Raw genomic sequence first — 26,571 nt, 5'->3', positions numbered from 1 at the left:
GAACTAAGGAGAAATTTCTGGACAGTGAGGCCAATTAACCCATGGGAACGATTTGCCTCCAGAAGTTGTGGGCTGCTCCATCCCTGGAGGTTCTCAAAAGGCAAACATTGGTCTGGAATGGTAGAGGATCTCCTGCTCAAGCAGAAGGTTGGACTAGGACAGGGGTAGGCAACCTTGGCTCTTTGATGACTCGTGGACTTCAACTCCCAGAATTCCTGAGCCAACATGGGGGAACTATGGCCCCTTCATGACCTGTGGACTTCAACTCCCAGAATTCCTCAGCCAACATGAAGGAACTATGGCCCCTTCGTGACTTGTGGACTTCAACTCCCAGAATTCCTGAGCCAGCATGGGGTAAACTTTAGCCCCTTCATGACTTGTGGACTTCAACACCCAGAATTCCTGAGCCAGCAAGGGGGAAACTTTGGCCCCTTCATGACTTGTGGACTTCAACTCCCAGAATTCCAGAGCCAGCATGAGGGAACTATGGCCCCCTCATGACTTGTGGACTTCAACTCCCAGAATTCCTGAGCCAGCATGGCTCAGCTTGGAAACCTGTCCAGTTCTCCTCAGCATGGCTGGCTCAGGAATTCTGGGAGTTGAAGTCCACGAGTCATCAAAGAGCCAAGGTTGCCTAGCCCTGGACTAGGAAGACCTCAAAAGTCCCTTCCGATCCTACCCTTCTACGTTCTACCTTAGCCCAAGAGATACCGTTTCCAGGACAGATGTTTGTCCCACCTCTGCGGTTTGGTGACGTTTTTAGATTCAGGGGGGTTGAAGGCCATTCCCCTTAATCGGGCATCTCCAGGACTCTCTTTTCGGAGACCTAAAATGCGATTCCTGCGACCGGGGGGAGGGAGGATGGCCTTAAAAATATTAACGAGGTCTGAAAGATGACGATGACGACAGATATTTTGCCACCGGGTAATCGTTCTTGCTTAATTGCCAGGTGAATGACAACTCGAACACCGCCGGCTCTCCGGGAGAACTGCTCTCCCGGCGTTGCGTTAACCTTCTGAAAACAGCTTCACGACCGGACATGTGGCCCAAGTCGGAGCTGAAACTGCAGTGGTTTGATAAGCTGCTAATGACCGTGGTAAGCCGCGCGCTGCCTTTGGAAAGGCCTCCTCGGCGTAATTAAGTGCTCCATAAACCACCTTGCCTCGTCGTTATGAGTTGCCGTGCGGCGTCCAGGGTGTGTGTGTGTGTCGGTTTGTTTTAAAAATGATGGAGAAAACCAAAAGAGGTGGTGGTGTGGGACGCTCTTTGTGGACGGAAGCAGAGATCTCGAAATGTCATGTTAGCTTCTTTAATTGCCAATTTAATTGGGCGTCACGACTTGGAAAATGTTCCGCTTAATGGGATTGATTTATCGTCTCAAATAATTAACGCTCGTCCTCCTCCTGGACGCCGGATGAAGTAAGTTGGCGGCTGCCAATGGGAAGCAAAAGAGCCAGGCCTGGAGATGGAATATTATGGATGAGACGTTAGTGGCTTGTCCTCCTCCCCCCCCCCCCCAAAATGCAACTCTTTAAAAAGGGTCGTGTTTGCAGAGAATTGTCCCTGAAGACGGCCTTTAGACGTTTTCATGGTAGCTTCGTTCTCCCTCCCAGAATAGTTTGAATGCCACCTGTGTTCCATGCAGACGTTCCAGGTTTCTATTGATAGCTCAGTCCCAAAGGACTTAATTGTTTTTCCTTCTCTCTCTCTGTCTTCCCCTCACGTTCTCTTCCCCCCACTCTCTTTTTCTCTTTTAAAGGATGAGCTTTTATTACAGTTACACACTCTGAAATGTGAATTTGAGTTTGGAATTTTGGGGTATACTTTTGTGGTTTAACTACAATTCTCTTCCTTCCTTCCTTCCTTCCCTTCTCATTCACTCAGAATTTTTCTTTCCTTCCTTCCTTCCTTCCTTCCTTCCTTCCTTCCTTCCTTCCTCCCTCCCTCCCTCCCTCCCTCCCTCCCTCCCTTCCTCCTCATTCGCTCAGAATTTTTCCTTTTCCTTCCTTCCTTCCTTCCTTCCTTCCTTCCTTCCTTCCTTCCTTCCTTCCTTCCTTCCTTCCTTCCTTCCTTCCTCCCTCCCTCCCTCCCTCCCTCCCTCCCTCCCTTCCTTCCTCCTCATTCGCTCAGAATTTTTCCTTTTCCTTCCTTCCTTCCTTCCTTCCCTTCTCATTCGCTCAGAATTTTTCCTTTTCCTTCCTTCCTTCCTTCCTTCCTTCCTTCCTTCCTTCCTTCCTTCCTTCCTTCCTTCCTTCCTTCCTTCCTCCCTCCCTCCCTCCCTCCCTCCCTCCCTCCCTCCCTCCCTCCCTTCCTTCCTCCTCATTCGCTCAGAATTTTTCCTTTTCCTTCCTTCCTTCCTTCCTTCCTTCCTTCCTTCCTTCCTTCCTTCCTTCCTTCCTTCCTTCCTCCCTCCCTCCCTCCCTCCCTCCCTCCCTCGTGAACTTGAGATGTTTTCTGCGTATGCTTTGGAAGAAACTTAAGATCAAAAGGAATCTTTCCACCCCTGCTGGGCCCGTGGTTTTCCTTTCTCATAAACGGAAGTGCCATTACATAGACTAGAAAAATGGGTTATGGCTGCTCTCTCCCGCTCTGAATAATTGAACGTAGCTCTTTTATTTTGGAAATTGTCAGATCTTTTTTTCCTTCTGCCTCCAAGGACACATGTCGAAAGGGAGAGATTCCTTCATTCTTGGGGCACCTCGAGTTGGCATTAGGAAGTTGGGGGAGTGAGGATCTTTGACCCTTCCTAGCTTATGGCTTTGGGTAGTTGAACTGTTGGCTCTTCTAGCTGTGGCTGATGGGAGTTGGCGGGTCAGATTTCCATTTCTGTCTCAGGCTTGACCTCCTCTGGGGCTGGAACGTGTTTTGAGACTAGCAACACGTTGGATTGATGGCGTCGATAGAGGACAGGGTGTAAACGTTCCCCATTCTTAGATTTCACCCATCTCTACGTCTGTTTGGGTCTTGCATCTGTTGAGTTGGTGGACTTCCCTTTCTCTGGGGTCTTTACTGTCACCAATGTCCAGAAGTTCCTAATTTAGACCTCAGGCATGCTTGTCTGGAAAAGACATTCCCCAACTGGGAAGGTGGTTAGTGAAAATAACTGGAGGCCCCTTAGCTCGTTTGTGATTTGACCTCGGGACAAAAGGTTGATGGCATCTAAAAAAAAAAAAAGGCAGATTTTGCTTGGGGCGCCTTCAAGAGTTAAAACCAAGGCGATGTAAAAAGATTTAAGTCCCGGCAACGGAACCGAAGTTTATTAAACCGAGACGTTTCGTTACTCATCCAAGTGACTTTCTTCAGTCAAAATGAAAAAAAAATAAAAATTGGTGTGGTTGGAATGTGTTAACTGCTGCCACGCTGACTGCAGGGGGTTTCTCCCCCGAAATGAAATTTAATTCCATTTATATCCCGCCCTTCTCCGAAGACTCAGGGCGGCTTACAAGCTTAGCAGTAGCCTTCATTCTATGTATATGCCTGCTTATTAGGGCTTTCGCACACACCCCCAAGCGGCATTATTACAAAGTCAGCTTATTTCCCCCCAACAATCTGGGTCCTCATTTTACCTACCTGGGAAGGATGGAAGGCTGAGTCAACCTTGAGCCTGGTGGGACTCGAACCTGCACTAATGGCAGGCAGCTGGTGTTCCTTAAGGAGGCATTAGCCCACTGCGCCACCAAGGCTCTTAATGCAATAGGTCTTACTTTATGGAAAGACTCGCCGACTCTTTACATCCAACCAACTTTGGTCCGGTTGCCATGATTTAACCTTTTAAAGATTCTTTTGGCCTGGCACGATTGAGTCTTGATATACACAAAGAAAGGGAACTTGTGACCCTAGCAGGTCTCAGCCCGCCTGAGCCTTAGCCAAGGTCACTGGAAGCTTCAAGGTAGCGCCATCGGAAGAACCAACGTTTGCTCAGATCAGAAAAACGCGTCAGAAGGACGGGAAACTGTTCCAACCAAACAAGCCTCTTTAGACGTAGGCGCAGATGGAATTTTTTCCCCGGGTTGTCTCTTCAAATCTTCTTTGTCTCGCCAACGTCTTTGTTCCAGGAACAGCCCAACCAGGCCAACTTTGCCAACATCTGCACCGGATTGGAAGTCCTCAGTTTTCTGCTCACCGTGCTCCAGTCTTCGGTGATCTTGAGTAGCTTCAAGCCGCTCCAGCGAGGCATCGCTTCTTGCATGACGTGCGGAAACACCAAAGTTCTGCGAGCCGTCCACACGCTCCTTTCTCGCTTGATGAACAACTTCCCGACCGAGCCAAGTACGTTGGAGGCCGCCGGGAAGGGAGGTGGACGCTGGTGGAAACGGGAGACCCACCCCCAAAAAAACCAACCCCCCCATCTCCCGAATGCGGCCCTTCCCCTTTGCGCTTGTTCTTCTGGAGGTCTTTTTTTTTTCTTTTCATTTTTTAAAAAGTTGCACTTGCGTTCCCCAGTTGAAATAAAAAAAAAGTGGGAAGAGGTAACCACTAGAAATACATCATTATCCGGTCGCGTAAAAACTTAATAACCTGTGGCGGTTATTACTTTGGCTGAAGAAATGCGTCTCATAAATTTAATGTCTTTTGCAATTACCGGGTCTCCTTCCCCCCGCCCCCCCCCCCGGCTTTGAAAGTACCGTTTTCTCAGTTGTTGAACATGGTTGTATTAGTAAGACAAGGAAAGGAAATTAGGTGGAAAAGGGAGACTTTTGATAAGACGGAGCAACCGGAGAGTTCGGCCTCCTCTGTCTGCTCAATAGAGAGACGGATGAGAGCAGCATCGTGATGGCAACTAAGTTGAATATTAGGAACGTGCTTCTGTTTGGATCCAAACCAGCAAAGCTGTTGCAGCTGTTTGCAAGCTCTTGAAATCATCCTTGTCTTTTCCTGAGCTTGTGCAATAGCTGCGTGGAGACTGGCCACAGAAGAACCGTTCCAAATCACCTTGATTTTTTTTTTTTAGGTCCAAAGAGTTGCTTGTTCCCGCTTAGTTGTTTATCGTGGAGATCCCACATCAGCGCTGAAAAAAAATTGACATGTAACCGGTCCTCCCTGTTAGGACTGTCGTAGCTTCTCCGTGGATACAGGCCACAGAAGAACCGTTCCAAATCACCTTGATTTTTGGGGGGGGGGGGTTTCCAAAGAGTTGCTTGTTCCCACTTAGTTGTTTATCGTGGAGATCCCACATCAGCGCTGAAAAAAACCTGACATATAACCGGTCCTCCGGGTTAGGACTGTCGTAGCTTCTCCGTGGTCACGTGAACAGAAGGTGGATGCTTGGCAACCCACAGCCAGAGCCAGTTTGGCCACGTGGGTTAAGGAACCAGGCTAGAGAGTGGGAGATTATGAGTTCAAATCCCGCCTTAGGTATGAAGGCTTGTTGGGTGACTTGGGCCCAGTCACCAGTAGGTGATAAGTTCTCGTCCCCTTCGGCACGCAAGCTGTTGTAAGCCACCCAGAACGAGTCAAAAGAGAGCCAAGACAGACAGCATATGAATGTAATAAATAAATAGAAACTAAAGGGAAGGAACCAGTCTGGTTAAGGCACCAGGTTAAAAACCAGGAGGTGGTGAGTTCTAGTCCTGCCTTAGCCATGCCAGCCTTCTGGCTGACTTTGGGCCAGTCCTTCTCTTTCAGCCCAGCCCCACCTCACAGGGTGATTGTTGTGGGGGAAACAGGAGGAGGAAGGCGTGTCGGGTATGTTCTCTGCCTTGCGTTATTTGAAAAAAAAATTAAAGGCGGGTATCAGTACATAATAAAAAGAAATGACACATCCCGCTGGCTAAAAAGTCAGGGAACCCCGTTCAGCATGTGAATGTCTTTTGCCTACTCTTGCGTAGGTACTTCAAGCGTGGCCTCCAAATACGAAGAGTTGGAATGCCTTTACGCTGCTGTTGGGAAGGTTATCTACGAAGGACTTACCAACTACGAGAAAGCTGCCAGCGCGAATCCTTCTCAGCTTTTCGGTAAGCCGTTTGATCGGTCGCATCGTTACGACTGAGCAGGTAACCAGCAAACACCTCCCCCCCAACCTATGAATATTTTGTGAACCGCGAAGAAGAAAACTTCCTATTTTTCTTTTTTCTTTTTTTGGCTGACCATTCATAATAGACTTAGGACAGCTTGGTTATTGCTCCCCTAAAGCTGAGGACGCGGTGTGGCTCAGTGGGTTAGGACGCTGAGCTCGTCGATCAGAAGGTCGGCAGTTTGGCGGGTCGAATCACGAGTGCCGCGTAGCAGAGTGAGCGCCTGTTACTCGTCCCAGCTTCTGCCAACCTAGCAGTTCGAAAGCACGTAAAAAATGCAAGTAGAAAAATAGGGACCGCTACGGTGGGAAGGTAACAGTGTTCCGTGCGCCTTTGGCGTCTAGTCATGCCGGCCACATGACCACGGAGACGTCCTCGGACAAGCGCCGGCTCTTCGGCTTTGAAACGGAGATGAGCACCGGCCCCTAGAGTCGGAAACGACTAGCACGTGTGTGCGGGGGAACCTTTACCTTTAAAGTTGAGGAAGTAAGTTCACCAAAAGCATGATAAGTTTCTTAAATTGATGGTTAGCTTGGGGAGAATTGGGGGTGGGGGGGTTAGCAAAGGTAACCCTACCTTCCCCCCCCTTTACTCCAGGATTAATACACAACCTCTTTTTGAAGACGTCCTTTTAGGTCCTCTTGAGAAAATAACTACAGGTAGCCCTCAAATTTTACAAGCATTTTAGCGACCATTCAAAGGGTTCCCTGCCTGAGCAGGGGGTTGGACTAGTTGACCTCCAAGGTCCCTTCCAACTTATTATTATTATTATACTGTGGCAATGAAAAAAGGGACTTTGGGGAGCTGAAGCCCACAGGTCTGAAAATTGCCGCGGTCGGGCACCTCTGATCTTAAAATCTTTCTGTTCTCTTTTGAAAAAGAGCCTTAGGGTCAGGCCGGTTCGAAAGAGACGGGTCCTCCCCTGTTCTTATTTGTCTATTTCTTTCTTTATACCTTCCAGGTACTTTAATGATCCTGAAGTCTGCCTGTAGCAATAATCCCAGTTATATCGACAGGCTGATTTCTGTCTTCATGAGATCCCTCCAGAAGATGGTCAGGGAGCATTTGAACCAGCAGGCTCAAGCGGGAACAGTGGAAGCCAACACAGGTAGTAGATCACCAGGTCGAGACGGCCTACTGGCCCTGTTGAAACTTTCAAGCCGGAGCAATTTGGATGCTGAGAATTGTGGGGTTTGGGCTGGTTTTTTTTGGGCAAAGCTTTGGTTCTCCTAGCTAGCATTTCCTGTCCTGGAAAGGGAAGGGGAGAGAAAAAAAACGTGTTTGGGAGAACTATTCGCGCAAAGCACATGGTGCGGAGCCAGCAACGTCCCCTCTTAACGGAGTTGACCAGGTGGCTAGCGTGATTGTATTTGCTGCCTCTTGTTGAGTTGTGGTCCTGGCGGTATGGGGTGTTAACGTTGCAGCTTTTTAATGCTCTCAGCTGACCACTGTTAGGTGAGTTGGGAGGCTGTATACATTTGCTGAATAAATAAGTAATGAAAAAGGGGTTCTTCTCCCAACCCCCTCTAGTGTTAAGATATTGCAAGCCCGAATTAATAATAATAATAATGTCCAAAAAGTTTGCAAAATACATCAAGAAATTGCAGCTTCCTGCAGTAACTCCAGCAAAGCTACAAAAAACTGCGCCACTTGGAACATCTTACATTTTAAGGAGATACCTGGTTGATACCTAGGATGCTGGCAGCAGCCCGTGTCAACCCTTAGTGCCAGTCAATTTGAGTGTTCAGTTGACTGAGTTTCATGTTTTATGAATAAAAGAATAATAATAATAATAATAATAATAATAATAATAATAATAATAATAATAATAATAATAATAATAATAATAATATAATGATAGATAGATAGATAGATAGATAGATAGATAGATAGATAGATAGATAGATAGATAGATATGGTTGAGTAAATCCATAGATAGATAGATAGATAGATAGATAGATAGATAGATAGATAGATAGATAGATACCCATTGTCATCGGGGCACTGGGAACTATGTCCAAAACCTTTGCAAAATACATCAAGAAATTGCAGCTTCCTGCAATAACTCCAGCAAAGCTACAAAAAAACTGCGCTACTCGGAACATCTTACTGGTTGGTACCTAGGATGCTGGCAGCAACCCATGTCAACCCTTAGCGCCAGTCAATTTGAGTGCTCAGTTGACTTGAGTTTCATGTTTTATGAATAGAGGTTTTATAATAATAAAAGGTTGGAAGGGACCTTGGAGGACATCTAGTCCAACCCCCTGCTCAGGCAGGAAACCCTGCACCATTTCGGACAAATGGCTGTCCAGTCTCTTCTTAAAAACTTCCAGGGTTGGAGCATTCACCGTTTCTGGAGGCAGGTACTGTAGTTCCACTGGTTAATTGGCACCGAATCACGTGGTGTTTAACCCGGGTTGAACCGCGCTCGGTCTGAGTGGTTGTCTGGGCTGTGTTTGCAGCTGGTACCAGCGAGTTGGTGATGCTGAGCTTGGACTTAGTGAAGACCCGCCTGGCTATGATGAGCATGGAGATGAGGAAGAACTTCATTCAGGGCATCTTGACCTCGCTGATTGAAAAATCGAGCGATGCCAAAATCCTGCGGGCCGTGGTCAAAATTGTGGAAGAGTGGGTCAAAAACACCTCCTCCATGGCGGCTAACCAGGTAACCTCAAAGGAGTATTGGGGGGATGGGGTGGGGGTGGGGAAGAGGGGAATGGACTTGAACTGGTTCTTGCAGTCAAGGCACCTGGCTAAAAAAACCGGGCGATAGTGAGTTGTAGTCCCCCCCCCCCCCGTTTAGCCACGCAAAGTTATGAAAGACCTCTCCATAAGTACCCGTGCTTCCCCGAAAAATAAGACCGAGTCTTATATTTATTTATTTTTGCTCCAAAAGACGCATTAGGGCTTATGTTCCTGTTAGGGCTTCTTGTCAGGCCAGGCTTTCCTTACACACACACACACACACACACACACACACACACACACAGCTCAAAAAAAAATAAAGGGAACAGAAAATAAGACATCCTACTATTAAATACAGTACATTGTGTTGTTTAAGTGTTCCCTTTTTTTGAGCAGTATGTGTGTGTGTGTGTGTGTGTGTATGTATATGTATATGTATATGTATGAAGGTGGCTCAGTGGGTTAGGACACTGAGCTTGTCGATCAGAAGGTTGGCAGTTTGGCGGGTCGAATCCCGAGTGCCCCGTAGCAGAGTGAGCACCTGTTACTCGTCCCAGCTTCTGCCAACCTAGCAGTTTGAAAGCACATAAAAATGCAAGTAGAAAAATAGGGACCACTATGGTGGGAAGGTAACAGCGTTCCGTGCGCCTTTGGCGTTTAGTCATGCCGGCCACATGACCACGGAGACGTCCTCGGACAAGCACCGGCTCTTCGGCTTTGAAACGGAGATGAGCACCGGCCCCTAGAGTCGGAATCGACTAGCACGCATGTGCGGGGGAACCGTTACCTTTACCTTATGTATATGTGTGTGGGGGGGGAGGAGCTTGGGATAACTTTTGCTTTCCACTTTCCCTCTCCCACCTCTATCCTTGAGAAAGGAATGCGTCTCCCTTAATTAGGGAGACGGTGGCAGAGAAACGAAAGCTGGAGGAGACCTTGAGATGCGCACGCCAACTGTGCCAGTTGTTCTGTTCCAGCCTACTACCGGCCCTGCAGAAATGTCAGGGACAACCCCTTTTCAATAGTCAATAGGCTGAAAGTAAGCCAGCCAAATTTATTTGCACAAAGGAAACGAAACAGATCCAAAACAGAGCAAAACAAAATACTAACCACGACTAAATCAGAAGCTGTTCAAACGGTTGCCTTCAGCAACCAGCACCTCCCACACATTCCCCTTTTAAACACAGTTTCAAGATGTGGCTTCTCTTTGCCTCCTCCCGAGGTGCCTCATTGCCCTCCTTTGTTCACTCCTGCTTGTCTGCCTCCTGCTTCGGGCGTCCTTGAACAAAGCCAGCTGTGAATCATCTTCGTCCAAGCTGTCAGGCTCACACAGCTGGGTTTGAGGAGGAACAATTTAATTTAATTTAATTTAATAATATTTCTATACCGCCCTTCTCCCTGAGGACTCAGGGCGGTTCACAGGGCAAAAGTGAAATACAAAATACAAACATTAAAAAGAGATTAAATGATTGCCCAAGTTAAAACAATTAATATACAATTATAAAACCCCAAAGATAAAATTAAGAATACAAAAAATAAAAAACCCCACCAATCCCCATCAGGCTAGGCCGGCTTGTACAAACAAAAACGTCTTGAGATCGCGACGAAAGGAGCGAAGATCGGGCGCCATCCGGAGCTCTACCGGTAACTGATTCCACAGCTCCGGAGTGCCCACAGAGAAGGATCTCCCCCTGGGGGCCACCAATCGACATTCTCTGATCGGTGGCACCCTGAGGAGGCCCTCTCTGTGGGAACGCACAGGGCGCAGGGAGCTTGATGCCGGCAGCAGATGTTCCCTAAGGTACTCCGGCCCCATGCCATGGAGGGCTTTGAACACCATTACCAGTACCTTGAATCTCACCCGGAAGGCAACTGGCAACCAATGCAGCTCACGGAGCAAAGGTGTAACGTGGGAGTATCGGGAGACTCCCAACACAACTCTCGCGGCTGCATTCTGTACCAGTTGGAGCTTCCGGGTGGTCCTCAAGGGCAGCCCCATGTAGAGAGCGTTGCAGTAGTCCAGACGAGAGGCCACGAGCGCATGAGTGACCGTGCATAAATCATCCCGGCTAAGATAGGGCCGCAACTGGCGCACCAGGCGAACCTGGGCGAAAGCCCCCCTAGTCACAGCTTCTATATGGTCTTCCAAGGTGAGCCGTGAATCTAGGAGGACTCCCAAGTTGCGAGCCCTATCTACAGTTGGCGTGCGCATCTCAAGACGGGAGGGGCCTGGCTGAGAGCTCTGCGATGCCTCAGAACTGTCCTCTGCAGGCTCTCCAATCCCCTCCTCCTCCTCCTCCTCCTCCTCCTCCTCCTCCTCCTCCTCCTCCTCCTCCTCCTCAGAATTGTCCGATTCAGCTGCCGAACCCACAGGCTGACACTGAATCACAACACCAGTTACCCACACATCACACCACCTGCGGATTGGCTGGATTTCAAATGGACATTATGACCCTGGTGGGAGGAGGAATATTGCTGATTTAACTATACCGTTTTTTGCCGCGGGACTTTCCACCTGCCTTGGCTTCCTTACTGTCCCTGACCCCTGATAAAAGTTTCCTTTTGAGGCAATGCCTGTTTCAAGAGTTCTGCTTTCGTGGGGGGGGGGGGTTTAAGCTGAGGTGGGTCCTTGCACTTATATTCAGGGAAATACGGTACTAAATGCAGTCGGTCTGGCTGGGCTCATTTTTGAAATAAGCCTGAGCCGTGAAAAATCACGCCAGGGCTGGTTAGGTCTTCTTTTTGGGGAAATACGGTACTTACAGCCTGGTTCTGCTGTCTCCCCTGTCTTCCCATCGTCGCACGTCACACGGTGATGTGGTTAACCCACCCTGCTTTCAAAAGTGGTAAAATGGGGCACAACTCACATAACCAACGGAAGGGGACTTCTGGCCCCAATTATCGTCCTAAGTCGAGGAGACTTATTTCAGAAGTCAGCTACATTTACCTACAGCTGTTCTTTTGCCCCCCTAGGGCAGGGGTCCCCAACCCGCCTCACCCCCGGTCCGTGGACCGGTACCGGGCCGCAGCATGCTAGCAACCGGTCCACACAAACCAGCAAAGCCCCATCCGCGGGATGCAGGCAGCACACAAAACCACGCACCCTCCGGTCCGTGGGAAAAAACCCTCTTTCCACGGAACTGGTGATCCCTACTGTGGCCGAAAGGTTGGGGACCTCTGTCTTAGGGAACAAGCCGGAGGGGAGTGGGAAAAATTGAGCATTTTTTTTCCTCTTCCCCCCCCCCACCCCTCTTTAAACAGATTCCGACGCTGCGCGAGAAGTCCATCCTGCTGGTGAAAATGATGACCTACATTGAAAAACGTTTTCCAGAGGACCTTGAATTAAACGCTCAGTTCTTAGACCTTGTTAACTACGTCTATAGGTAAATTACGGCAATTAATCACCTGGGTCAGTATCTCGGTTCATAATTTGTGCCACGCCTGACCTTAAGAAGGCACCATTCATCTTTTGAAGTCAGCCCGGGGGATTGGGGGAAAGGGAGGTGGGGGGACGATAAATTTTTAGTTCCCCAAGGTTTTAGTTTGTGCTTACGCCACTCTCTTGCCGGTTCTTTTAAGGGAAAAGAGATCTCCCCCCCCCCCGAATCCTACAGGAGTTAAAGCGTGTTTTTTTTTTTAAAAAAAAATTCAAGGCAGAAAATTCAGTGGGAGTCTTGTAATTGGCTAAATCGATCTCTTTGCGTTGTCCCGGAGCATAGCCCAACCTCCTTAGCAGTTGGGGCGACAAGCACGCCTTCCTTTCAGTCACATGACCTCCTGCTTTGCAACCAGCGTCCCGAGGCCACGTAATCGTGACCTCGTTTTTGACAATCCAATTTTCTGCAAAAACAAAAAAGTGCCTACGACGGGCCACTTTGCGACTGTCACAGACCAGGCGCCGTTACAGCCCCTTAGTCCTTTTTATACCTTTACAACCAGGAGCAGAGCATGATGGCTCGATGCCGGCGCCACGTTTGAGACCCAAGCACTGGCTCGGGACAGGGTGGAGCTCCCGTCCTTCACTCCAGCTCCTTCTGGGGACATGAAAGGGTTCCCCAATTGGGCGTCCCCAGGGCAACAGCGATGTCACCGGCTATTCCTTTCAACCCGGAAGTGCCTCTGCGATTCTGACACGAGTGCAAAAACAAAAAGCAATCCCTAATGGAAGTAACTGAAGTTGATCCTCCCTTTGTTTCTTCTTAGGGATGAAAACCTTTCGGGGAGCGAGCTGACCGCTAAACTCGAGCCGGCCTTTCTCTCTGGCCTCCGATGCACCCAGCCTCTCATCCGGGCCAAGTTTTTTGAGGTCTTCGACAACTCCATGAAGCGGCGGGTGTACGAGAGGCTTTTGTACGTCACCTGTTCCCAAAACTGGGAAGCCATGGGGAATCACTTCTGGATCAAACAGTGCATCGAGGTGAGGATAGCAAGAAGTTGAGATTTTCCTCTTGTCTTCTCTGGAAGCAGAAGGGACAAGAATATGGTTAGGCTAAAACCCACGAAGAACGGTTGCAGGAATTGGGCGCGCCTCGTTGAATGAAAGGAAGGCCTCGGGGTGACAGGATGGCAATATCTTCCAATATCTCAGGGGCTGCCCCAAAGAAGAGGCAGTCAAGCTGTTCTCCAAAGGGCCTGAAGGCAGGACAAGAAGCAACGGATGGAAACTCATCGAGGAGAGAAGCAACCTAGAACTAAGGAGAAATTTCCTAACGGAACAATCAGTGGAATGACTTCCCTTCAGAAGTTGTGGGTGCTTCGTCTCTGGAAGGTTTTGAAGAAGAGACTAGACAAAAATTTGTCTGAAATGGTATAGGCCGGTTTCCTGGCTGAGCAGGGGGTTGGACTAGAAGACCTCCAAGGTCCCTTCCAACTCTATTATTCTACTTATTCTACTCTCCAAAGCGCCTGAAGGCAGGACAAGAAGCAACGGATGGAAACTCACCAAGGAAAGAAGCAGCCTAGAACTAAGGAGAAACTTCTTGACAGTTAGAACAATTAACCAGTGGAACAACTTGCCTCCAGAAGCGGTGAATGCTCCAACACTGGAAGTTTTGAAGAAGAGATTGGACAGCCATTTGTCTGGAATGGTATAGGGTTTCCTGCCTGAGCAGGGGGTTGGACTAGATGACCTCCAAGGTCTCTTCCAACTGTATTGTTCTGTTACAACAAGACAAAAAGGTAACAACAAGACTCAAACACTTCCTCACTAGCAATCAACAATTAACACCCAGATAAGCAGAATAACCCCAAGATTAATGCTAGACCAACTTCCAAGAAGCAAGAAATACCCCATCAGTGAACCAACAGCTCAGCCAAACAAACTAACAATAAAGAACACTCTGATCAAGCAGCCATCCAAAACGCCCCCCACCAAGACAGACAGGGCATATTTAAAGCTAGTCACGTGGACGTCTCTCGTTTCCACCAGAACCAATTTACGCTTAAAGTTACAATTGCACACTCCACTGGGGAAAAGAGAGGAAGAAAAGAACTGTGGCTGGACCCCATGAAATTCCCACCCGGATTGATCATCATCAAGTTGGGAGGGACCTTGGAGGTCATCTAGTCCAACCCCCTGCCCAGGCAGGAAACCCTACACCATTTCAGACAAATGGCTGTCCAATCTCTTCTTCAAAACTTCCAGTGTTGGAGCATTCAAAGTTTCTGGAGTCAGGGAGTTCCACTGGTTAATTGTTCTCACTGTCAGGAAGTTTCTCCTTAGCTCTAGGTTGCTTCTCTCCTTGACTAGTTTCCATCCGTTGCTTCTTGTCCTGCCTTCAGGGGCTTTGGGGAATAGCTTGACTGCCTCTTCTTTGTGGCAGCCCCTGAGATACTGGAACACTGAAAAGAATAACAAGAGTTGGAAGGGACCTTGGAGATCATCTAGTCCGACCCCCTGCTCAGGCAGGAAACCCTACACCAGACATGTCAAACACAAGGCCCGGGAGCCAGATCTGGCCCACGAAGTGGTTTCATGTGGCCCGCGAAGCCATCCTGGAAACAGTGAGGGAACGGCCCCCGCTGCCTTGGCCCTGGCCCAGAGACCCTCCTCCTGCCAGAGACCCTCAGATCTGTCCCACTCCTGCCCAAGCCCCCATAGGCCCCCTTGATGCCAACGATGTAGAGCTGGCCACGCCCACCCAGTAGGCCATACGCACTCTAGCCACGCCCACCCAGTAGGCCACACCCACCCAGCCCCCCCCCCCCCCCCGAGGGCAACCGCAATGCTGATGTGGCCCTCCATGAAATTGAATTTGACACCCCTGCCCTACACCATTTCAGACAAATGGCTGTCCAGTCTCTTCTTAAAAACTTCCAGTGTTGGAGCATCCACAACTTCTGGAGGCAGGCTGTTCCACTGGTTAATTGTTCTGACTGTCAGGAAATTTCTCCTTAGTTCCAGGTTGCTTCTCTCCTTGATGAGTTTCCAATCTTTTGCACAAGGCCGCTAGCCGTGGGAGTTCAAATTTCCCTTTTCTTAGCGGTCTCTCTTGCCTTTGGTTTCTTCCTGAAGAACAAGAGGGACCGTCACATTCCGTCTTAAAAGTCGGTTCACCGCATCTACGGGTCTTGCGTCCACAGCCTCTCGTCTTAATGCCTTTCAGCTCCTGCTGGCGGTTTGTGAAAGGAACACAACCATTGGGACCAGCTGCCAAGAGGCCACGCTTCCTTCCATCACAAATGTAATCAACCTGGCGGATAGTCACGACCGGGCGGCGTTTGCCATGGTTACCCACGTCAAGCAAGAACCTCGCGAACGAGAAAACAGCGAATCCAAAGAAGAGGTAGAAGTCTTCCTGTATTAACAGGGGGGAAAAAACCAAGTGAAGCTTAACTTGTTTGCACGGAGTCCTGGGCCGTTGGGCTACCTTAACTGTGTCTATTTGCAAAACTCTGGTTCTTTCTCCCCTTTATATTCAGGATGTCGAGATAGACATCGAGCTGGCTCCCGGAGATCAGACCAGCACCCCGAAAACCAAAGAATTGTCCGAAAAGGACATTGGGAACCAGTTGCACATGTTAACCAACCGGCACGACAAATTCCTGGACTCTCTGCGCGAGGTGAAGGTGAGTGAGTTGATGCTCCTTTGGCATTTCACGGTACTCCTTGAAGCCTGGGCAGCCTATTGTGCAGCGCGTGCGCGTGTGCATTGCAGGTCGTTCTTTAGGCCAGCGCTCTTCAAACTGGGCAACTTTTTAAGACTTGTGGACTTCAACTCCCAGAATTCCTCAGCCAGCCAAGACTGGCTGGCTGAGGAATTCTGGGAGTTGAAATCCACAAGTCTTAAAAGTTGCCCAGTTTGAAGAGCCCTGCTTTAGGCTGTCTCCTAGCACGTTGGTGTTACAGCTGTCCCGTAGTTGATCTGGTGGGTAATAGCCGTAGCGCTGAGATTTATATACTGCTTTACAGTGCTTTGACAGTCCACTCTAAGCGCTTTACAGAGTCAGCCCCTTGTTGCCTCCAACAATCTGGGTCCTCCTTTTTCCCAACCTCAGAAAGGACGGAAGGCTGAGTCAACTGGAGCCGGTGAGAGTTGAACTCCAGGCTGAGGGCAGAGTTTGCCTGCAATGCTGCATTCTAACTGGAAGGAAGGAAGGAAGATAGCAATAGCACTTAAACTTATTATACCGCTTCACGGTGCTTTAGAGCCTTATCTAAGCAGTTTATAGAGTCAGCCAATTTGCCCCCAACAATCTGGGTCCTCATTTTACCGGCCTCGGAAAGATGGAAGGCTGAGTCAACCCTGAGCTGGTCAGGATCGAACTGCTTCCCGCAGCAGTGGGCAGAGTTAGCCTGCAGTACTGCATCCTAACCACTGCGCCACCACGCAGGATGAGATCTCTGGGTTGTTGGTCTCTAGTAGCCTTCCCTAGCTCAAAGGCCCCTCCACCCCCACCCCATCCAGATGTGTGGCCTTCGTAGTTGCAGTAATCCTGCAGGCTTGTAGCTTTAGGGATGGCTTCTGCCTCCTTGCTTTTTTTCTGGCGGGGTAAATCAGCTTCGTCTTCTTCGTGATTGGGTATGCCTAACCAGCAGTTTCGTTCCAGACGGGAGCCCTGCTAAGTGCCTTCGTTCAGCTTTGTCACATTTCCACCCCTTTGGCTGAAAAAACGTGGATCCAGCTGTTTTCCAGATTGTGGAAAATCCTTTCAGACAGACAGCAACATGTGAGTGTCGCTTTGAAAAAAAGCAGTGATGAAAAACTGGTGAAATATTCTTTCTTTCTTTCTTTCTTTCTTTCTTTCTTTCTTTCTTTCTTTCTTTCTTTCTTTCTTTCTTTCTTCTTCCTTCCTTCTTCCCTCCCTCCCTCTTCCTTCCTTCCTTCCTTCCTTCCTTCCTACCTTCCTTCCTTTCTTTCTTTCTTTTTCCTTCCTTCCTCCCTCTCTCCCTTCCTTCCTTCCTTCCTCCTTTCCTTCCTCTTCCTCTTGCTTTTTCTCTTTTTCTCTTTCCTCTTTCATTCTCCTCCCCCCTCTCCTTCTCTCTCTCTCTCCCTCCTCTCTCCCTTCCTTCCTCCCTTCCTTCTTTCCTTCCTCTTCCTCTTGCTTTTTCTCTTTTCCTCTCTTTCCTCTTTCATTCTCTTTCCCTCCTCTCTCCCTCTTCTCCTCTCTCTCCCTCCTCTCTCTTCTCTCCCTCTCCCTCTCCTGAGTTGTAATTTGCAAAAAAAAAAGGCCTTTCTCCAAGATCAGGAAATGATTCCAGCCTCAGAGGGGAAAAAGGATGCTTAGATTTGCGTGAAAGGAACACCATCTTTGTGGGCTTATTATTGACTGATTGGTCCGACGTGGATGCTGCCACCTCTACACCACCGACAGTTCTACAGAGCGGAGAAAACGTTCTTTATTGATCACGTTCGATCAGTTGCTGAATCTGAACGATTTGGCACAGGCAGCCGAAATGAAACCGAAATCTTTCACAGGTGGCTTTAAAAAGGCCAGATCTGCATCCCGAACGTTGTAGGAGACTCCTTTCCTTTACGTTAGCGCTTCTCTCTGTCTCTCTCTGTCTCTGTCTCTCTCTCTCTCTCTCTCTCTCTCTCTCTCTCTCTCCCTCTCTCTCTCCCTCTCTCTCTCTCTCCCTCCCTCTCTCTCTCTCTCTCTCTCTCTCTCCCTCCCTCCCTCTCTCTCTCTCTCTCTCTCTCTTTCTCTGTCTCTGTCTCTCTGTCTGTCTCTGTCTCTGTCTCTCTCTCCCTCTCTCCCTCTCTCCCCCTCTCTCTCTCTCCCTCTCTCTCTCCCTCTCCCTCTCCCTCTCCCTCTCCCTCTCCCTCTCCCTCTCCCTCTCCCTCTCTCTAAGCCCTTTAGGAGTTTTCATGCTCTTCCGGGAGGGATTCAGAGGCCGTTTTCAACCTCAACGCGACTCGTCTTCCCGATTCCGAAAGAGCAGCTTTTGGGCAGCCTCCCTGTCGGGAGCGTAATGACCGCTGGCGATGCCGGCTTTGCCCTTGGAACAATGGCTTAATTTCCATTTTTAGGCTCTTGCTGGAGAAATCAGCCCTTTCTTGTGCAGCGGGAGCCACCAGGCGCAGCGCGACTGCCAGCCGAGCGCCTTGAACTGCTTCGTGGAAGCCATGTCCCAGTGCGTGCCCCCCATCCCCATCAGGCCCTGCGTGCTGAAGTACCTGGGCAAGACCCACAACCTCTGGTTCCGCTCCACCCTGATGCTGGAGCACCAGGCCTTCGAAAAGGGGCTCAGCCTGCAGATCAAGCCGAAACAGACCACCGAGTTTTACGAGCAGGAGAGCATCACTCTGCCCCAACAGGTAAAGGCCCGAATTCGGGGTTTCTGTGCTGGAAGGAAATAAGGCCCGGGGGTATCTGGACCTCGGCCAAGAGATGCCCAGGAAGCGTGGCAAACCGGATAGGGGACAAGACGGGAAGCCAGTGGGGCTGCTCAGGGTTTAGAAGGAGATCCCTCTTGGTCCTTTGTGCCCCCGTCAGCGGAAGGGTTGCCTGCATGAGGCCGTCGCTCAGGGGAAGACCAGACGCGTGCCGCTTCCCAGTCGCTGGCAGTCGGAGTGGCTGCTCGATCTGGGTAAATGAATAAATGGATGCTGCTGTGCCCTGATGCCAGGGCGTTTGAGCTTTGTAGGGCGGGAAGGAAGGAAGGGAGAGAAGGAAGGGAGGAAGGGAGGGAGGGAGGTAAGGAAAGAAGGGAAGACTGATTTTGAAGAGGAAAGAAGGGAAGATGGAAGGAAGGGAGGAAGGAGAAGAAGGAAGGAAGGATGACTGATTTGAAGAGGAAGGAAGGGAAGATGTAAGAGGGAGGAAGGAAGGGAAGGAGAAGGAAGGAAGGATGACTGATTTGAAGAGGAAGGAAGGGAAGATGGAAGAAAGGAAGGAAGGGAAGGAGAAGGAAGGAAGGATGACTGATTTGAAGAGGAAGGAAGGGAAGATGTAAGAGGGAGGAAGGAAGGGAAGGAGAAGGAAGGAAGGATGACTGATTTGAAGAGGAAGGAAGGGAAGTTGGAAGAAAGGAAGGAAGGGAAGGAGAAGGAAGGAAGGATGACTGATTTGAAGAGGAAGGAAGGGAAGATGGAAGAAAGGAAGGAAGGGAAGGAGAAGGAAGGAAGGATGACTGATTTGAAGAGGAAGGAAGGGAAGTTGGAAGAAAGAAGGGAAGGAGAAGCAGGAAGGAAGGATGACTGATTTGAAGAGGGAGGAAGGGAAGTTGGAAGAAAGAAGGGAAGAAGCAGGAAGGAAGGATGACTGATTTGAAGAGGAAGGAAGGGAAGTTGGAAGAAAGAAGGGAAGGAGAAGCAGGAAGGAAGGATGACTGATTTGAAGAGGGAGGAAGATGGAAGAAAGGAAGGAAGGAAAGGAGAAGCAGGAAGGAAGGATGACTGATTTGAAGAGGAAGGAAGGGAAGATGGAAGAGAGGGAGGAAGGAAGGGAAGGAAGGAAGGGAAGGGGAAGAAGGAAAGGAGACTGATTTTGGTGTGGAAGGAAAGGAAGGAAAAAGAGGAAGAGAAGGAGAAGAAGGAAGGGAGACTTATTGGAAGAGGAAGGAAAGGAAGGCAGGCTGATTTTTGAAGAGGTGGGCAGGAAAAGAAGAAGGAAGGAAAGAAGGTTTAAGGCAGAAGAAATGCCAGCGGGGGGGGGGGGGGGTCCTGAGAAGAATGGAGAGAGCAAGAAAGAAACGGCTTTCTTGATTTTGTCTGGCGTAAATCCGGGCAAACCGCTTCCAAGATTCTGCTATTCTACCCGATTGGGATTGTTGTGATTCAGGGTCAGCCTGTGGGTTCGGCATTTGGGTCGGACGACTCAGAGGAGGAGGAGGGGGGGTGTTGGAGAGGTTGCTGAGGGGGTTGGAGAGCTTGCTGATGAGAGCCCTCAGCCAGGCCCCTCCCACTTGGTCACCACGGAGACCCAGCTGTGTGAGCCTGACAGCGTGGATGAAGATGACCCACGGCTGGCCTTGTTCAAGGACGCCCGACGCAGGAGGCAGTCAATCAGGAGTAAACAGAGGAAGGCAATGGGGCACCTCGGAAGGAGGCAGAGAGAAGCCACGCCCTGAACTGTATAAAAGGGGAATGCGTGGGAGGGCTGGTTTGCTGAAGGCAACCGCTTGAATAGCTCCTGTTTCATGGTTCATGGTTCGTGTCTTGTTTGCTTTTGTATCCATAAATTTGGTAGGCTTAGTTCCAGCCTCTTGCCTTCTTGTAAAAGGGGTTGTCCCTGCCTTTTCTGCAGGGCCGGTAGCAGGCTGGTACAGAACAGGGATAAAGTAGCGCTCCTCAAATCCCAGTGGGGGATCTTCCTTGACCTGTTTTAACAGTACCTCGGTGGGTTGACCAGGTTGATTGCCAACCACGCCCCATTGATCTTAGGTTGCCTTTTTTCTTTTTCCCTCTCCCTCTCCCCCCCAGGAAATCCTTGACTCGCTGGCTGAATTGTATTGCTTGCTGCAGGAAGAGGACATGTGGGCTGGATTGTGGCAGAAGCGGTGCAAATTTCCTGAGACGGCCACCGCCATCGCTTACGAACAGCACGGCTTCTTCGAGCAGGTTGCGTGTTTTTGTGTGTGTTGTTGTTGTTAGCTGCGAAGTCGTGTCCGACCCATCGCGACCCCATGGACAACGTTCCTCCAGGCCTTCCTGTCCTCTACTATCTTCTGGAGTCCCTTTAAGCTCACGCCTACTGCTTCAGGGACTCCATCCAGCCACCTCCTTCTCTGTCGTCCCCTTCTTCTATTGCCCTCGATCTTTCCCAGCATTAGGCTCTTCTCCAGTGAGTCCTTCCTTCTCATTAGGTGGCCAAAGTATTTGAGTTTTAGCTTCAGGATCTGGCCTTCTAAAGAGCAGTCAGGGTTGATCTCCTCTAGGACTGACCGGTTTGATCGCCTTGCAGTCCAAGGGACTCGCAGGAGTCTTCTCCAGCACCATAGTTCAAAGGCCTCAATTCTTTGGCGCTCAGCCTTTCTTATGGTCCAACTTTCACTGCCATACGTTGCAACTGGGAAGACCATAGCCTTGACTATACGCATTTTTGTGTGTAGATGTGTTTAACCAGAAAAAAACCCTCCACCCCCCCCCACCCCATCTATTGGATGAAAAATAAGACCGCAGGAAGTTTCCAAACTCAACTGTGGGCACCCGCTAAGAGTTAAGATAGGGTTCGCCAGAATTCTGGAGAAGACAGTTCAGCTTGCTGGTGTTCGCTTTTCTTTTCGTCTTGTATCTCACGAGAAACTGAACCGTTTTCGTTTCCAGGCTCAGGAGACTTACGAAAAAGCGATGGAGAAAGCGAAGAAGGAACACGAAAGGAACAACGCTTCTCCAGCGATTTTTCCTGAATATCAGCTCTGGGAAGACCATTGGATTCGGTAAGTGAATTAAATCTGATGGTTGCTCATTTTCTTTTTTAAAGGGCGTTGTTACGAATGTTGGGGGCCTCTGGAGACTCAGATGCAACGTTTAACCCTAAATTTCAGAAAGTGAAAAAAAAAATACCGAGAAACCAACAGACTTTGTTCCACTCCCTGCGGGCCTTGTGTCTGTTTGCGGCTTTGTAGAAATGTTGCTTGCTTTTAGTCGAACAGGGTTTCTAAAGAAGCCTTTGCTTTCATTCCACGTGAAAGTTGCACTAGAAAGAGAGAGAGAGAGAGAGAGAGAGAGAGAGAGAGAGACCTGGTTTTGCTGCTTCTACCACGAATTGCGTCATCTTAAACATGTCAATAGGGACGCAGTGGCTCAGTGGGTTAGGACGCTGAGCTTGTCAATCAGATGGTCGGCAGTTTGGCGGGTCGAATCCCGAGTGCCGCATAGCAGAGTGAGTGCCTGTTACTCGTCCCAGCTTCTGCCAACCTAGCAGTTCGAAAGCACGTAAAAATGCAAGTAGAAAAATAGGGACCACTCCGGTGGGAAGGTAACAGCGTTCCGTGCGCCTTTGGCATCTAGTCATGCCGGCCACATGACCACGGAGACGTCCTCGGACAAGCGCTGGCTCTTCGGCTTTGAAACGGAGATGAGCACCGGCCCCTAGAGTCGGAAACGACTAGCATGTGTGTGCAGGGGAACCTTTACCTTTTAAACATGTCAAAATGGAATAGAGCTACAACTGCTAAGAAGAGCAAAATGGGCAAAATGGGCAAAATGGGGAAGAAAAGACAGGAATTGGATGTAGGAAAGTCTAAGGAAAAGGGTAGGATGAGCCTTGCCAACAATTCTTTAACCAGCCTCATTGAATCCTCAAGATAAGAGAGTCAGTTGGGTCTAGTGGAGAAGGCACTCAGCTAGGAACAAGGAAACTGTGAGTTCTAGTCCTGCCTTAGGCATGAAAACCAGCTGGGGAACTTTGGGCGAATCACCAGGAGACAGTGAGTTCTAGTTCTGTCTTGGGCCTAAAAGCCATCTGGGCAACTTGGGCCCATCACAGGGAGACCGAGATTTCTAGTTCCATCTCAGGCATCAAAGCTGGCTAGGTGGACCTTGGGCCAATCGCCAGGAGACGGTAAGTTCTAGTCCTGCCTTAGCCATGAAAGTCAGCTGGGTGACTTTGAGACAGTTTCTCTCTTTCTCAGCCCAGCCCACCTCTAGTGTTGTTATTATGGGTAAGACAGGACCAGGAAGAAGATATGTTGGATGTGCCCGCCTGTTATTTGCAAAATAGTAAAGGCTGGATACAAATAGATAAATGAACTGGGTTTCCTGCTTTTGATCAGAGAAAAGATTCCTCTTGACTAGAGAACTGGATTGGGGTTGCATTTCTCATTGGTAGGTGTTCCAAGGAACTGAATCAGTGGGAAGCTCTCACGGAATACGGCCAGTCCAAGGGTCACATCAACCCTTACTTGGTTCTGGAGTGTGCCTGGCGTGTTTCCAACTGGACAGCCATGAAGGAAGCCCTCGTACAGGTGAGTTATGAAGGCGATCCAAGGCTTGGCCACCTTCATCTTGCGGAGAAGAGAAAAACCTCCAGTGATGGAGCGCCCACGATTTCTGGGGGCAAGCTGTTCCACTGGTTGATTGTCCTCACTGCCAGGAAGGAGGTTTCTCCTTAATTCCAGGCTACCAATCTTAAGATGAAGTCTCTCTCAAGAGTGGTTTGAATGTCTGCATATTCCAAGATTTCTGTCCACCTCGGCTGGATGGCTTTTTATTAGCTAAACTATCAAATTGATCGACCTTTTGTTTCTTGGTCCTTCTGGTCTCCCTTACATTTTTTTTACCAATTTCCTCCCCCCTTTGCCTGCCCCCCTCCCCCCCAGTCTGTCCCATCTGTCCCCCCAGTCTGTCCCAACTACAGGCAGCCTGTAGTTCCACACCCAAACATCGCCTGTGCAGTGCCAGCAGATGCACAGACAGACAGACAGACACAACCCCCCCCCAGGCCCTGCCCTGCTTAGGTAGGATTATTTCTGATGTAGGAACGAGCAGCTGGTATCTCTGGCCATCAGTGCGTAGCCTCCGCATGAGGGACCCGCAGGTTTTGTCATCAAGGTTTCTTCCAAGAGGAGAGAATGCTGATGGAGAACTGGCAGAGGGAATACAGACAAATGATTTTGTGGCTCGGCGGTCTTGTCTGTATATTGTGTGTGTGTGTGTGTGTGTGTGTGTGTGTGCGCAGAAAAACCTCTCCCCACAGAAGCGGTCCCTGGTGCCCAAAAGGTTGGGGGGAGCTAAGAGATGATCTCCAAGAATGCCGTGGGTGGAAAGCCATCATTCCTCACTCATAGCCCTCCTGATTTTGCAGATGACCTGCTTTGAGATGGTTAAGACAAGAAAGGAATGTTGGATTATGCCAGTAAGAGATAGGGAGAAATAGTTGGAGCTCGCTGGAATTGCGCACATTCCCAAATGGAGTCGACGGCGAGAAAGAGAGGCAGAGAACCAGATCCTGCAATTATAACTTCTTCAACAGCATCCAAAATACCTTTGTAGAAATAATCATGTTTTGGGCTCCGTGCTGGCATTCCTTTGACTTTAGAATTTCTGTCAATGAACTTCCTTTGCTAATAATTTTTGTTGTTGTTGTTGTTGTTGTTGTTTCCTTGCTGAAAGCCAGCACTGGAAGTAGAGGCTCTGAAATAACCGCTGGTGCTAATTGAGATGTGTTTCATTTTGGATGGCACGGTTTCAAGCGAAAAGTGCACGAGGGAATCAGCCAGCCACTGTTTTATTTAACATCGCCATAGCCTGCACTCTAGCCGTTAGTGGCAGCGAAGATTGGCAAACGAAAAAAGGATAGGAAATCAATTTATCGGGCTTGAAGGTTTTAGCTGGGGAAGAGGAACAGCTTGGTTTACATGTCGCAAGAATCCTGAATATAGGCAGTCCTTGATTTGTGACCGAGTGCTTGGCGTTCCGTGCTTGATACGTTCCCTGCCTTATCTTCAATTGCCCCAGTTCAGCATTCATGACCAAACCATGGTTGCCAATATGCGCTTCATCTTCCATTCGCTTTCTGAGGGTATTTGAGTTGATGGCCAAGGTTGGGTCAAGATATTTTATTTCAAGACAATCATTGGAACTAGGATCAAGCGTTCGCTCTTGACTGTGTGTAGTTGGGGAGATTCCCTACTTCAGTGGCTCATTTAGGAAATATGTGAAAGAAAGACTTCAGCACTCAACTTCCTAGCTCTCAACCCTTGCTCCCTTTCAGAAAATTCTTGCTTAAAATCAAAATGGGATTGAACAGCTGCTTTTATTGGATCACAAGCCAGGATGTACGATAACATAAAAGACCATGTTTGTTTCTGTGTGCAAGGCAAACCATAGTTTCTTTTTCCTGTGGCTATTTCTGGTGGCAGTCCCAAGAGGCAGCTTCAGACGGTGGGTCCATATTGGGACTAAGATCTGGGCTGCAGTAATCCAACATCACCCCTAGGTGGCAGCTAGCAGTTCCTGTGACTCTTCACTGCCATCTGATGGCTATACAGATAATTTTCTATTTACAATAGTTCATCTAATGAACTAACTTCAGCTCTTGGCAACTGATTCACATTTATGACGGTTGTAGGTTGTATCCCGGGAGTTGTGCGATCCCTTTTTGTGTCCTTCTGGCAAGCCAAGTCAGTAGGGGAGCCAGATTCCCTTAAAAACATGTTGCTAACTTAACAACTGCAGTGATTCACTTAGCGTAGGGCAAGAAAGGTCGTAAAATGGAGCAAAATGCAAGTGTCTGGCTTAGCAATGGAAAATTTGGGCTCAGCTGTGGTCATACGTTGACAATATCTCAAAGCACATATTTGATCTGCTTGTCCCAGACTGCACACTGTTGCATCCTCGCATCCTGCTGTCTCATCTCCACACTCGCAACTGGAGTGGTGTGTGCTTATTTGCCTCTTAAACCCAACTCTGCACGCTAACCGTTCAGGTGAATTTTGAGATAAGTAACTGCTAGAGAAAGGCTGATTTTTCGACTACGGCTTCCCTTCACTAAACCCCTAATTCAGGCCTGCTGAGATATTTGAGAACTTCAGAGGTAATCATCTTTTTTAAAACAGAAACAAAACAAAACAAGAAGCCTTTTTGTGTAGTTTGCTCGAATGTATATTTCAAGAAGCTTCTTATTGTGAGTCTATCCAAGGAGCTTTGCCAAGATCCCGGCGGAACCCGTCCTTAAGCTGAATGGTACTTACGTTAAATGGATGCAGCATTAGAGGCGCTAAAAGAACAACAAAAAAAATTAGAAGCTAGCGGCATTGCACACCGTTGTCGGAGAGGGATACTCCTGTGTTCTCAGTTGTGCTGTGAAGTGATACCTATACAAGTAGGCCTCCACATTTGGCCACTGTTGAGCCCAACATTTCTGTTGTTAAGTGAAACAGCTCTATTCTGATGGGTGGGTGGATGGAAGGAAGGAAGGAAGGAAGGAAGGAAGGAAGGAAGGAAGGAAGGAAAAATATTGGTTGAATGAGAAGGAAGAAGGAAGGAAGGAAAATATTGGGTGAATGGGAAGGAAGAAGGAAGGAAGGAAGGAAAAATATTGGGTGAATGAGAAGGAAGAAGGAAGGAAAAATATTGGGTGAATGAGAAGCAAGGAAGGAAAGAAGGAAGGAAGGAAGGAAGGAAGGGAGGGAGGAAAGGAAAAATATTGGGTGAATGAGAAGGAAGGAAGCAAGGAAGGAAGGAAGGAAGGAAGGAAGGAAGGAAGGAAGGAAGGAAGGAAGGAAGGAAAAATATTGGGTGAATGAGAAGGAAGAAGGAAGGAAGGAAAAATATTGGGTGAATGAGAAGCAAGGAAGGAAAGAAGGAAGGAAGGGAGGGAGGAAAGGAAAAATATTGGGTGAATGAGAAGCAAGGAAGGAGGAAAGGAAAGGAAGGGAGGGAGGGAGGAAGGAAGGAAGGAGGAAAGGAAAGGAAGGAAGGAAGGAAGGAAGGAATCCCAGGTCTGGAGGCTATTTTGGAGAGTCCCCAAAACACCCCAGGACACC

General features: G+C 48.9%; 1 protein-coding gene across 1 annotated transcript in view; it reads left to right on the top strand.

The window, feature by feature from the left end:
* The window catches only part of TRRAP (transformation/transcription domain associated protein), a 118,782-nt gene that overhangs the window by 41,814 nt on the left and 50,397 nt on the right, over window positions 1-26,571 (top strand). The window contains 14 exon segments of the mRNA XM_081337953.1: window positions 950-1,096; window positions 4,056-4,269; window positions 5,829-5,954; window positions 6,976-7,122; window positions 8,477-8,679; window positions 11,961-12,082; window positions 12,903-13,116; window positions 15,305-15,484; window positions 15,621-15,767; window positions 16,749-16,868; window positions 18,170-18,457; window positions 20,564-20,701; window positions 21,407-21,519; window positions 22,914-23,049. Of these exon segments, the coding sequence (XP_081194079.1) occupies window positions 950-1,096; window positions 4,056-4,269; window positions 5,829-5,954; window positions 6,976-7,122; window positions 8,477-8,679; window positions 11,961-12,082; window positions 12,903-13,116; window positions 15,305-15,484; window positions 15,621-15,767; window positions 16,749-16,868; window positions 18,170-18,457; window positions 20,564-20,701; window positions 21,407-21,519; window positions 22,914-23,049 (2,295 nt within the window).

Source organism: Vipera berus (genome assembly GCF_964194415.1).
Source record: "Vipera berus genome assembly, chromosome: 13".
NCBI classification, from domain to species: Eukaryota; Metazoa; Chordata; class Lepidosauria; order Squamata; family Viperidae; genus Vipera; species Vipera berus.
Note: the sequence above shows the minus strand (reverse complement) of the source record. Positions and strands in the feature narration are given on the sequence as shown.